Below are 13889 nucleotides of genomic sequence, written 5' to 3' on the forward strand. Positions count from 1 at the left end.
CCGGTTGGTACGGAAACAGGGCTCCCCTTGATTGTCTGTCCCGATTGCAAGTTCGCTCGTGTGATTGAGCTTCGCGTGGTGCAGGACACTCGAAACAAGGGCCGCAGCTTCTTCAAATGCCCTAGAAACGCGGTGAGTTTTGGTGATATTCCTTTTTCCTTCATTCTAGCCCTAGCTTGTCTTATTTATTTCTTTTTTTTTGCACAATCCGCAGCTCTGTAGCTTCTATAGGTTCCAGAAGGCTTATTTCGATGAATTGGTCGACAAGAAGATCATCAGGATCTGCTGCGAGGAGATTGAGGAACTGGTGGAGGAGGGAGGAGAAGAGCACAGTGAAGGCGCCCATCTGGGGGTGGAGGGCTTGAAGGACCTGAAGACTGAGGCACTGGAGAAGAAGCTTGAGAAGATGATGTCAAAAATGAACTATGTCATTGTTTGTCTTGTGGTTCTTGTGTTTGGAGTAGTTTTCAAATCTATGATGACCTGATGTAGTGACTTTGTATGACAATGAACCCTTTTATTTCAATGAAATTGGTTGTCCAGTATGCTTGAATGAATGAGCAGTTGGAATTGTGCATTCTCAGTTTCAAATGAATGAGCAGTTGGAGTTGTTTTCAGTGAATGAGCAGTTACAACCAACTTGTAATGAAAAAGAGCAACTGCAAGCTGACATTGAAATAGGGGCTAATTGTTTGCCATTACATTACATAAATAAGATGTTCTTGACATTCAAATAGGGGCTAGTTTGCCATCACATAACTGAGATGTTCTTCACTACCAAAATAAGGGCACCATGCTTACTGTTTCTGTGCCCATTTAAGTACATAACATAAATTACATGCCATTGAACACAAAAGTTCCAGATCATTGCATAAAAGACCATCCATGGTGACTTGGCCTTGGCCTTGCCCTTCCCCTTGTCCTTCTCTCCATTCTTCTTAGGTGGTGGAGTTTTCTTCACTTTAGTTGCTAACTGCTTCCTCCTTGGTGTAATTTTTTTCACAGGCTCAGGTTGGACTTCATCTTGTGCAAACAGTGCCCTACTATAGGAAAAACATATTTAGTTACCAGCATAGTTTCAATTAACCATCTTAAAGAAGATGAAATGAGTACCTTCTAATTGGTGTTTCTGGTAGAACAGCTTCCAAAGCCATTAGTTCTAGGCCTCCTTCTTCTTCCCTTGCTGCTGCAAATTCATTTCTTGTAGCTTCCATTTCCTCCCTTGCTGCTGCTTCTGCTAGTTCCCTTGCTGCTTCTGCCTTCATTTGTGCTTCCAGGGCCTCCCTCTTAGCTTTTGCTAATGCTTCTCTTGCCAATGCTGCTCTTGTTCTTGGAGTTAGTGCTTCATCACCACCAGATGTCTTGGCCTTCTTCCTCCCAACCTTGGCTGGTTTCTTCTTACTTGCTCTCTTCCTACAAAGTGTAGGGTCAGTGGTTATCATTTACAAAAAAACAAAAACAAGTAAATCACAGTTAGAAGGCACCTTTTCTTTGTTCCAGTGTGGGGACACTTCCAGCTACTAGCCTTGTGACCATACTCTTTACAGTTTGGGCACCTGACTTGCCTAGTTGCTTTGCTTCCTATCTCCCTTGTTGGTTTCATCCTATTTTTCCTCAATCTTCCAGGCTCTTTCTTTTTCTGTAGTGGAGGGTGGACTTTGTACCCCTTGGCCACCTCAGGTCATTGATTCCTATCAGTGATGCTTGGAATTATACCTGCATATGCTGCTTGAAACTTGGCCACAGAATAATAGTTGTCCACAAAGGATCCCATGTCAGGGTTCCTCATGCTGGTGATAACTATCAGTGCATGTGGACATGGTTTACCAGTTAGTTGCCACTGCCTACAAGTGCAAATTTTCTGAGGTAAGTACACAACATGCCTTCTAACTTCTTCATCTTTGTACACCTCAGTGACCTCAGCTTCAGTAGGGTGACCTTTGGAAACATGCATGTGACCTAGTCCCCTAGAGGTAGCATTGAGCTGATAGATGACAGCAGGCAATATACCAGGAGGCAATGCTATAGAAATCTTCCTTCTTTTGGCAAACAAGATCATTATCTGCTCTCTAATGGCATCTACCATGCAGTGCATAGGCAGGTCTTTGTGCTCTTTGATCCAAGCATTCCAAGATTCTGCTAGATTGTTGTTTATGTAGTCACACTTGATATCAGCAGAGAACTTGCTTCTTGCCCAAAGAAATGGATGGTGCTCATCAAGCCATTTTTGCACCTCTGGACTAGCCACCAACACTTTGTTAAAGAAGTGCTTGAACTTATGTGGGGAATATGCTCTAGCTGCAGGCCACATATTCTTGCCATACACATCACCTGTGTAGTACTTCTTCATATTCTCCATCAAATGCCTAAAACATTTTCTCCACTCTGCATCTGGAAACACACTTTTTACAGCTGACTCCAAACCCTTGCATGCATCTATGCAGATTGCTAAGTGCTCCATGGGTCCAATTGCTTTCCTAAGTTGTTCCATAAACCAAACCCAATTGTCTTTTGTCTCAGAGTCAAAGAAGCCAAATGCTAAAGGAAACAACCAGTTATGGCCATCTAGAGCTAAGGCTGCTGGCATGTGGCCATTCTAGGACCCATTCAGAGCAGTGGAGTCTACACTGATATAAGGCCTACAGCCATTCAAAAAACCATCTATACTTGCTTTGAATGCACAGAAGAATCTGCTAAACCTAACTTTGCCTTCATCATCTGTGATAGTGTCTATCTCTACCACACTACCAGGTGATCTCAGTTCTATCTCAGCCTTTATCCTATACAACCAATCAAAAGAATCATTCCACTTACCAAAAAGCTTTTCAGATGCTCTCCTAGTACCATTGTACACTGTCTGGTAGGGGATGTCAATACCATATTTGAATTTCAACTCCTTTTTCATCTCTGTAGCCCCCATTGATGACTTCTTCTTTAAGAATTGAACTGCTCTCTCTGCCACCCATTTTATTGAGGCCATAGTGTTAGCTTCAACCCTTTGTGTAGATGCACACTTATGATCTTGTTTATTTATTTGAATCTGCATATACAAAAAAAGCCATACATAAGTATAATTGAAAGGCTTCAAACCACCAGTTCAATGGAGAAGATGCAATGCAAACAAAAACTACAACAAACATGTGTATAAAATCAGAAAATGTACCCTGACACTGCCATCATGTTGGGTTCTGGCTCTAAGTTTCCATGGGCAGCCTAGAGCACCACAGCAGACCCTGTATCTTTCTGTGTCTGAATGCTCAGTAACAAGCTCAAACTCCCTTTTTATAGCATATTGTTTAATTGCTAGCCTAAGCTCCTCCATGCTGGGATACACAGTGCCTACACTCATATCAGGATTGTCTTTGTCCCATTCATACAGTGGCTCTTCATGAGCAATGTCATCAACATCAATAGCTGCTGCATTCATGTCTTCATGCATCTGTGCTGACATAGCTGGAATTGGCACCTCTTATGTACCATGTTCTTCCTCTCTTGCCTCAGCTTCCTTGAATCCCATAGCCTCATATATCTGATCCTCATCAACAAGCTGTGTAGCAGTACCATCATCTTTAGGGTTCTCTTGAATGGTTATAATGCTCCAATCAACTACTACTATAGGTTGTTCATCATGGGGGGTGGGGTGCTACAAGTATCACCACAGCCTTCAACATCATTAGGCTCTGCACTATGTTCATTAGTCACACCAGAGACACATCTAGCTCTAGAAGCAGCTAAACTAGCATTGTCATTACACACACATTTCTTGACAACATCAACTGTAAGAAAAGCCACCCTCTCATCCCAGTGGTCCTTAATCATTTGCTGCACATGTTCATCCCTCCTAAGCTTCCACTCAGAGCCAGTCTCTTGGTCTACAACCCAGACTGCAAGTGTTTGAGAAGGCCCCCAGATAGTCTTTGTTGATAAATCATCATGGAATTTAGCAAGAGAGTACTGATCGTTCCTATCAAACCAGATGTCATGCTGCTGCTCTACCATGACCACTGGACCATATTCATCAGCAACATATGGACCAACCTTAACAACTAGCCTAAATGCACTGCCAGGATCGATCCTGGCATCATCATAGACATGGAAAAACATGAGCAAGTACAGACTAAGTACTACACACCTACTGTGGTAAAGTGCTTACCAAGGAGGGCAATCACCAGTGGCCATTGCGACACGGATCAGATGGAGACGTACTACATCAATCGCCTATGAAGAAAATAGCAGAGCAAGACGAAATCAGCGAACATTAACCTAATCCCTAACCCTACTCGGCGCGGGCTCTCTACCACACTACGAAGTAGGGCACGTACCTTCGATCTGTCGATGATGGATGTGCCGAAGAACACCAAGGTTGTCGTCCGTGGTGGCCGTGGCGGTGGAGATGAGCAGGATGGGGGCGGCGGGCGGGCAGAGGAAGGAGGCGGCGGCGAACGAAATGGGGAGGGGGAAAAGAGAGAGGGCAACGACGTGTCTAATTGAAAGATGACCGGGGGCAGCGGGGTCATTTCCCGTGCCGGTGCAAGCGTGTCAGCATGAGCTGGCATGCCACATAGGCGAAAGTGGTAAAAATGAAAGGAGTGCTAACTAAAATGGCTAAATTTGTAAGTGTCATTCTAAGAGTGTGATTCCTGTAAGTGGCGATCGTAATAATGGTAAATATGTAAAAAGCCCCAAATCGACTCGATAGGCGATAGCAGGTAGCGGCGGCGCTCCCGGTTCTGGCCCTCCGTGGCTTGGCGGCGCCACTCCCGGTCGGGCGACCCTACGTGGCTGCTCCTGACCCCAACCGATGCCCGTGCCCCTCAGCTTGCGTGCAAGCCTGAGCGCCACCTGCCTACGCCCGCGTGCAGGTCGCACAAGCAACGAGCCACCGGCGCCGCCGCGTCGGCCGCTGGGTGCTCCAACTCCCTCCATGATGGCGTGGCCACCTACACCTCGTCCATTTGCTGGAGCAGCGGAGCCCCACGACCCATCTTGCCTTAGGAGCCAGATCTGCTCATGCACGCCGCCCCTGAGCCAAATCCGCTCAACCACACAACGCTGGATCTCACATGCTGACTCCGCCCTGCATGAGGTATGGCAGCTTCTTTCTTCCCCTTCAGCTTATTTCAAAGGGAAAATTGGTTCTGTAGCATCGAAAGTTCGCGACTTCCGTAAAATACCATTGAAAGACATCGGTCCTGTAAAATATCACTGAAAGGTGCACACGCGAACTGAAAGCACCATTCTGTTAGATTTGAGCGTTAGGTCTGTACCCCTAAACCGGTAAGCTCTAAAAACATAAAAATCAAGCCCCAAACCAGTACAGGAGCTCTAAAAACATAAGAATAAAGTACAGGGCATGAACTGACATCATTTTAACACATGCAAGTCACCATATGCACTAAATATTAACTAAGCACATGAAAAATATTTTGGTTCAACACATGGACTAATATTGACCAACACATCTTGCAAGCACATGGCCAAATAGGTTCACAGTACAGGAACCATACTGGTCTGGTCCAACACATGCAGAACAACACATGCCCAAAATAGGTTCAGTACATGACTTTTTCATACAGCAACAGTTCAATAAAATGATTCAGGATCACACTAGCCTAGTTTATGATGACCCTCCTAGCAATGCCTCCTGGTGATGTATCCAGTTGTGCTGCCTTTCATCTTATTATTGGCCCTAGACTCACTGGTGTGCCTGGTGGTCTTGTTGGTGTAGAAACAGAAGCTGCCATCCTTCTTGTTGTTGGTCCTGGACTAACTGGTGCTTGGATGGCTAAGGAAGTAGAGGGGCTAGCTGTAGCTGTACCAGGTGATTGAGTGACTAAAGAAGTAGAGGTTATTCCTGTATCATTCTTTGAAGTACCACCTCCTCCCTTTCTTTTCCTATAAAATAGCAATGTAATCAAGTCATTTTGCATGTAGGGTAATTCAGCTAGAACATGAAACTTGAAGTTCAACTTACCTAGGTTCAACAGCAAGTTTAGTAGGGGGCTCAGAAGAAGTAGAGGTTCCTGTAGCATTCTTCTTGGACTTTTTGGAAGCATTCTTGCATTTTGAAGTACCACATCCTCCCTTTATTTTACTACAGAACAACAATGTAATCAAATCATTTTGCATGTGGGAAAAAAAGAAATCGATTCTATGGTACATCTTCTATCATGGGCAGTCAGCTGGGCTTATGGTCCCGGACGACAGTATGTCAGATCAGATCTGACCTGCCATACTACTGCCCTGGCTGGCCGGCCTGTAACCAACAGACTGCCCATGACATCTTCCAGTGATAGTCTAGTTTATAACCAACATATATATATATATATATATATATATATATATATACTCTAGAATGCTAGTGCTTTGTGGAACTGTTACTACTAGTCACAAATAATTGTGGTCTGGACACTAACAGGAATCTAGTTGGCTTCAACCTGCAGAACATACAGTGAGGTATTTGGGTGGGGAACACGACTTTCTTCTAATAGGCTACTTTAAGCACGTTTAGTGAATGTCTGAAATATTTTATCTGAAGCACCTGCACTAGGTTGGTTTCATTAAGGACTGGTAGCATGTGTTAATCATTATTTCTAGTTGGTGTGCAACTCTGTTTCTCCAGGTAAGAACTCTGAAAAATGTGCACGTGTCGACAGATCAGAGCCTCGAGGATCAGAGCAAAACTAAGGGCATGTGTTTCTGTAGTGTACTGCACATTGCCATGCAAGATAGCAGGTTAGTCACTAACATGATCCTTGCTTGATCTGTCAATGAAGTAACAGATTCTCATATGCATCAGCAGAAATGAATCAATAACTCAATTGCAGAAATCCTTTCCCATATGTGTTCTAATCATCTCAGAAGCTTGATTAGTCTTATTAGTAAAAGCATCACAAAGGGCTAGCTATACTGTATGCATGGAACCTTTCAACTACAGCTATAGCATGTTGTTTAGTACTCAATTACACATGAACACTGAATAGCATGGAAAATTTGTACAGGTGGTACTATCATTTTTCTAATAATATCAGTGATATACTCTGCAGCATGGCATATTTTCCTAAGCAACCACATGAACTAAAACTTGTATCCTACTGCAAGTTTGAAGAAGTAGAGGTTCAACTTACCTAAGTGCAACAAGTTCAGTAGGGGGCTCAGACGAAGTAGAGGTTCCTGTAGCATTCTTCTTGGACTTTTTGGAAGCATTCTTGCAGTTTGAAGTACTTGGTTTTTCTTTCCTTTTCCTACATAATAGCAAGGTAATCAACAATTATACTCAGAAGGAATTGGTATTGTACTAAGTGATAGGAGCATAAAATTAATTGACCTAGATTTAGTAGGTATTGGTTGTGGTAATTCAACACCAAGTTCAGTAGGGGGCTCACGACAACCCTTCTCAATGTGCCTAAAGTTGAAGCATCTTTTGCATTGGTAAGGACCCCTTTTTCCTGGCTCACCCTTACTCTTCAGCCTTTTCACTCTTGGCCTACCCGTGGACCTTTCAAGCTTTGGAGGCAACATTTGAAACCTGGGATCAACAATAGGCCACTGTGACTTGCCAACCATTGGGTTCACCTCAAACTGATAAGTAGCCTTGAAACGATGAACTGAGTAGTAGTCATGCACATAATCATCAAGTTTTATTTGTCTCAAGGAACCTATAAAGGCAATAACATGTGTGCAAGGTTTACCGGAAATATGCCACTGCCCACATGAACATGTCTTGCTTTCAAGATCCACATCATGCCTCCAAGGATAGTTGTCCTTAGTCAATCTAGATACCTCAGCCTTGAGACCACCACTCCCCTTAATTGTGTACTTCAAGTTTCTACTCTTCATTTTTAGCTCATTTATAACACTAGGGAGAATGGACCCTTCAAGTTTGTTAGCTATATGCTGCCTCATAGCTATCTTTTCCATGATCATACCCCTAATTGTGTCCACGAGGACATCCACAGGAAACCCTTTGGTCTCTTTAATCCAGTTGTTGAAGGACTCTGATATGTTGTTATTCACATAATCAACCTTGCATTCCCTTGAGAACTTAGCTCGAGACCAAAGTTGTTTGTGCTCTGCTTGCAAGTAAGGAATCGCTGCTGGACAATTCTCTCCAATTTTGTCCCAAAGCCAGTGATGCCTCCTAGGAGTACATGCCCAAGCACAAGGCCACATGTACTTTAGCACATCTCCATCGAAGTGCTTTCTAAAATTCTGCATGAGGTGCCTAAAACACTCTCTATGCTCAACATCACCTTGGAAGATGTCGTGGACCGCTATCTCTAAGCCTTTGCAAGCATCTGTGTGTATTGTGAGTCCATGTGGAGTTCCAATTGCTCTCTTCAATTGCTTCAGAAACCATGTCCAATTAGCTTTTGTCTCCTTGTAAAAAATTCCATATGCCACCGGGTACATCCAATTATGTCCATCAATTGTTGTTGCTGCAGCTAGCTGTCCATTATATTTACCTGTGAGGTGAGTAGAATCAACCCCTAGGTATGGCCTGCAACCAGCAAGAAATCCATTCACACATGCTTTGATGGCCACAAACATCCTACAGAAATAGACTTGACCATCCTTTTTGTTCTTCTTGCAATCAATCTCTACTATGCTTCCAGGACATGTACCTTCTAACTTGGCTTTGAAACTCCACAACATTCTAAAACTTTCGCCCCAAGTGCCATGTAGGCCTTTTAGTGCAAGTTGCCTTCCTTCCCACACCTTATTATATGACATTTTGATCGGAAACTATCTTTCAAGCTCAACTTGCAATTTCTTTGCTCCCAGGTCTGGAGTAGACTTGAGTATCTCTGTTGCTCTGTCAGCAATCTAGGCTTTGCTAGCCTCCTTACCCCTCACTTGGCTGGTGCTAGCACAGGTATGGCTAGAACCTATTGACACAACCTGAAAATAATAGAAGATATGGGATCTGAATTTAGTGTTTAAATATGGAGAGAACATGAAAAATAATACATTCTGTACATTCTAAAAATTATGGGTAGAACATGAAAACAACAATTAGTATACCATGAAAGTGGGGCAACCAAGTTTCTTTGCATGAACTTTCCATCCACACTCTGAATCTGCACATCTTGCCCTATATTTTGATTTATCACTATGCTCTACAAATGTTTGAAACTCCCTTTTTATGGCATATTGCTTAATCATCAGTACGAAGGCCTTTTTGTCAGTAAATGTCGAACCTTCCTTTATATCAGGGTTGTCTCTGTCATATGTAGTGAATGCAACATATGGAGCATCTTGCATCATGGTGGCTTCATTACTTGGCACCGCCTCAGGATCTGTAGCTTCAGTTACATTCTTGCTGCTCTCTATTTTCTTCTTTTCTTGCTGCACTTTCTCATTGCTTCCTACTTCAGGTACCTTCCTGAAATACCTCCACTCTTCATCAACTCCAACTGGATCATCTCCCTCATGGTCAACACCCGGCTCCATATATTGGTCACCTTCCTCCTCCTCTTCTACTCTAGAAGGACCAACAGCTGTAACACCAAGTTGAGGTTCCATGGCCCATTCTAGACCATCCAATTCTGCACTCACATGCATCTCATTGAATTTTTCTGTGACCTGAAGTTGTAAGTCATTCTCTTCATCTATCACTTCTCTTTCATTCTCAATCAAAGCCGTATCAACATGCTCACATCTATCTACGGTCATGATAAACTCCACCATTTTTTAGGCTCGCAGCAAAGTTAAAAGCTCTTGGTTCGTACCAAGGCAAATTGTTAGATTATTCTCACCCACAAACCAAAAGTTTGCCTCCTGATAACTAGCCCAACTAAAGTGCTTGAACACATAATTCTCCATATCAATGATGGAGTACTCTTCTGTATCCACCCACCAGTCCAAGCATCTACCCTTTTTGTACACAGATCGACCATCCTCAACAGTTGAGTAGGAAGAAACATCAATCACTACTCGACATGCATTGTTTGGATCGATCCTGAAATAGTAGTAGTGCAAAAAAAAAATTAGCACTGCTTCCAGATACCCTTTCTCATCGGTGACCATCCTCATACCACACAAATCGGACTTCGTAACTAATTTAAGTTGTATTACGAACCATGAACTAGATATCTATGGTTTCATTCTTACCCGTCGGGGATCTCAGATCGATGCATTGTTCCACCGCATGCGCACTGGAGGAGGAGTCACGGCCGGCGCAACACGCAGTCGAGGAGGAGGAGGTGGTGGACGGCGCAGGCAGCGTGGCCTCCACATGGGGAGCGGCCTGCGCGCAAAGAGGAAGCCACGACAGCCGACGTAGGAGGCCCTCCGAGCTCCCAGGCGACCGACGGATGGGCGGAGGCGGCGCGGCCTCCGCGCGAGTACCAGCCCGCGGCGGACGATGCGGCCTCCGCACGACGAGCGGCCCGTGGCGGATGGCGCAGGCGGCGAGGAAGCCGCGGTGGCAGGCGTAGGAGGCCTTCGGAGCTCCCAGGCGGCTGGCGGACGGGCGGAGGCGGCGCTCCCAGTAGAACCGAGCGCGGCGCGGCAAGACAGACAGGCAGAACCAGGCGTGCGCGGCGCAGCTGAGGTCTGAGGACAGGGATGGGGATAAGGCAAGGGCACAAATGTCATTTTCCCTTTGGAGTTTAGGTCAAATTAACGCTCCTGACTGTAAAACCTGATGAAGTGCTATTTGAAGTTAACGGTGATAACTTTCAGTGCTATTTTACGGGGACAAACTCTTTCAGTGGTATTTTACGGCGGTCGCAACCTTTCGATGCTGCCGAACCAATTTTCCCTATTTCAAATCGTCAAATCAGTACGACAACGTGCGTTTCTCGAGCTTTTCTCGAGTACTGGAGGCACGAAGGAGGCCGGACGCGGTGCCCTAACCCCAGTGCGGAGGGGCCAACGATGGTGCTCTGACTATAGCCCGCATGGACGTGAAGGGGCAGCACCTTCCGGTGAGCACTCAAACCCACACCACCGGCTGCTCTATCCACTCTCCCACTCAGATCTGGATGTGTAGTTGTGGCAAATTAGTACTTGTATATGTCGTGGTTTGATTTGATTATTGCAGAATTAGGCGTCTGTAGATGGATAATTGGTGCTCCCGTTCCAAATCTAACTTAGAACATTGAAGTAACATGTTTTAGCCTAATATCTTGATGCCTATTTTCTGGTTCACTAAATCATCGTATATGTAGATCTATAACATGAATACGATGTTGTGAATTTGGACGCTCTCCAAAATATGTGAATTTGGCTTTTGAAGTGTCTCCAAGAAAAGTTCAGTGTCCGAGCTTAGCATCTCTGGTGCATCACTGAATTTTTTGGGTTGAGTTCCACTGCTGCTACATAGATGTTTCCCATCAGCAGTATCCTCATACTAACTTCAAGTGTGCAAGGAGGATTATCTAACTCAGCAATCTTTGTTTGGATATCTTTGTTTGGATTAGGACCTTCAGCTCTGTACAGAGCTCCTCATTATTCTTGCAATTTTTATGAGGCCGGTCATCATGCTCCCTATGAATTTATCCTAAGAAATCTGCCTAGGCAAATTCAAGTTTATTTTCTTCTGCTTCTTTCATGCAGTTGGAATCTAATTGTATTATACTGCATGTTAATTAAACTTGTGTATGTTAAGCTTTCTGTTTCAGTTCAGTGACAATTAGTTCTCCCCAGTTTCTGTATCATACTGCAGATGTTCTCATGCAGTAAACTTTCTTGTCAATTTAGTACTTACAATAAGTCCTCATGTTTGTCATCTCTCTTTGATCATTGAGCAGGATGACTATGAAGTTGTTAGGAAGGTTTCTTTGGGGGCATCATTAAAATCAAGCCTATGAAGAAAATAATGTAGGCTATGAATCATATCTCCTTCCCCATTGCAGCTTTATGGTTACAGTACAAGCTTTTTTTATGAAACATGTCCTTACTTACTACATTGAACCTGGACTTGCTTATTTCTCTGAACTCCGAGTTATCTAAGTTACCTGCTTATATGCATTAGCTGCTATTAACTATTCTCTAACTGAACCTGTACTTGTTCTCATAGTTAACTGCTTATGTGCATTGACTTGCTTGTGTTTTCATATGCCGAAAAGAACCATGCAGGAAAATTGTTGTCCACCAGTTGATAAGTAGATGATTGGGTTTGTTGCTCTATAATACTTAGCCATTTTAAATTTGGACAATGAAATTGTTGTCCACCGGTTCATAAGTAATAGATGATTCAGTTTGTTGCTCTATAATACATAGTGATTTTAAATTTGGTTGAGTAACAGCTATGTTTGTTGGATGCTTGACAGAATCGCACCGGAGAAGGTATATGCTCTTAACTCTACTCTTATGTTGGACTACTTTCTTACTGTCAATACAACTTGTTTAAATCTGTTAATTTGCAATCCCATTACATAATTAGTTTCTAGTTTATTAAGGAGTTTTGTTTATTAAGAAGTCTAGTGGTACAAGGGATAGATGCAGTCTAGTTGCTGCCTTGTCGTCTTAATTTCCCAGATCGAATGGCTAGTTACCTGATTATCTGCACTGCAGTTCCATTTTTTTTTGCACTGCAGTTCTATTTGTAGTCATTCTTCCCTGAAACCTGGAATTCTTAGTCAACAATGAAATGATCTCACATTTGCTGTCATTCTTTCTTGAAACCTGTAAGGCTGTAACTGAGAACCGAAGTCACTCTAGCGCTGGTTGAATAATAAAGCTATGACCTGAAACGATTCATGGCGAGCCAGATGGACCTCAAATCAACAACGCGTTCTCGTTGTCAATCTCGTGGAGATCCATGTCGGTCCACGACGACAATTCATCGCTGGCTACACCAGCCCCGGCAACAGCAGATCCGATCTCGGAACTACCTCCGATGTCGTCTTCACCAACAACTCACCGTCCGCCAGGTGCTCGCCGTCAACGCCGACCAGATAACGCCATACGTCGTCGACCAGACTTTTTGTCTAAAGCTAAGTCATGCTTTAATATTTTCCTAAGTATTCTCCAATCTCCGTATATCGCCGCAATGTTTCTCCGAACTGTTTTCTCCATATTTGCTCTCCAAATGATTTTCCGAACCCCCAAACAGTCCTGTTGATGCTCGGTCGCCTCCAGAGACGGTCATGTCTCTGGCTCCTCCCTACACGTGCACGAGCGTCTGCCCTCTGCGTTATGGGTGGTCGGTAGCGGCTCCTTGGTCATGCCTGTTCCTCCTACACGTGCACGAGCTCCGCGCTCCGCGTTATGGTTAACGAGCTAGCTAGGGCTGGAGACTCAGCTACACACTAACTGTTCGGACGGTTTATATCAAATATAAATATATCTTCACGCCAACTGATCGACGAACCGCATACGCCGTTTCATCACCACTGCTGATTTTTCTCCAGAGTTCATTTATTTTTATATCATGTATGACCCGTTCTACATGTTTGTATTGTAGGATCATCGTCCAGCTGATCAGATCACCTGGTGCTCGGCTTCTCCACCGATCAACTGGTCGGACCGCTTAGTTCATGGACTTTGTCGTCGACTAGTTGATCGGACTGTTCGCCGGTCGCTTCTACTCAATGCGTACTTCACCGCCAACCAGTTGACCAGACTGTTCGTCGCTCGTGCTTCATCGTTAGCTACGCCGGGGACTCCTCAGCGCTCATTTTCTTCCTGCTCGAGGAGTAAGTGGGCACACTTCACCGCACGGACGTCGCCAGCTACGTCGGGGACTCCTCGGCGCTTGGACATTGCCAGCTTCGCCGGGGACTCCTCGGTGCTCGGACATCGCCGCCTACACCGGGGACTCCTCGGTGCTCGGTCATCGCCAGCGACGCCGAGGACTCCTCTCTCCTTGGTGCTCGGTCATCGCCTACGACACCGGGGACTCCTCGCTCCTCGGTGCTCGGACATCGCCAGCGACGCCG

General features: G+C 44.5%; 1 protein-coding gene and 1 pseudogene across 1 annotated transcript; both read right to left on the reverse strand.

Moving 5' to 3' along the window:
- Nucleotides 1–522: 522 nt before the first annotated feature.
- Nucleotides 523–3451, reverse strand: LOC136465614 (uncharacterized; annotated as a pseudogene).
- Nucleotides 3452–5672: 2221 nt separating this feature from the next.
- Nucleotides 5673–8772, reverse strand: LOC136463370 (uncharacterized). The gene is made up of 3 exons (XM_066462374.1): nucleotides 7328–8772; nucleotides 7185–7244; nucleotides 5673–5814 (listed from the first exon to the last, which is right to left on the reverse strand). The coding sequence occupies exons 1-3, from the start codon at nucleotides 8731–8733 to the stop codon at nucleotides 5673–5675; spliced, it is 1608 nt and encodes a 535-aa protein (XP_066318471.1). The 5' UTR covers nucleotides 8734–8772.
- Nucleotides 8773–13889: the final 5117 nt, after the last annotated feature.

Source organism: Miscanthus floridulus, chromosome 7 (genome assembly GCF_019320115.1).
Source record: "Miscanthus floridulus cultivar M001 chromosome 7, ASM1932011v1, whole genome shotgun sequence".
In the NCBI taxonomy this organism is placed as follows: domain Eukaryota; kingdom Viridiplantae; phylum Streptophyta; class Magnoliopsida; order Poales; family Poaceae; genus Miscanthus; species Miscanthus floridulus.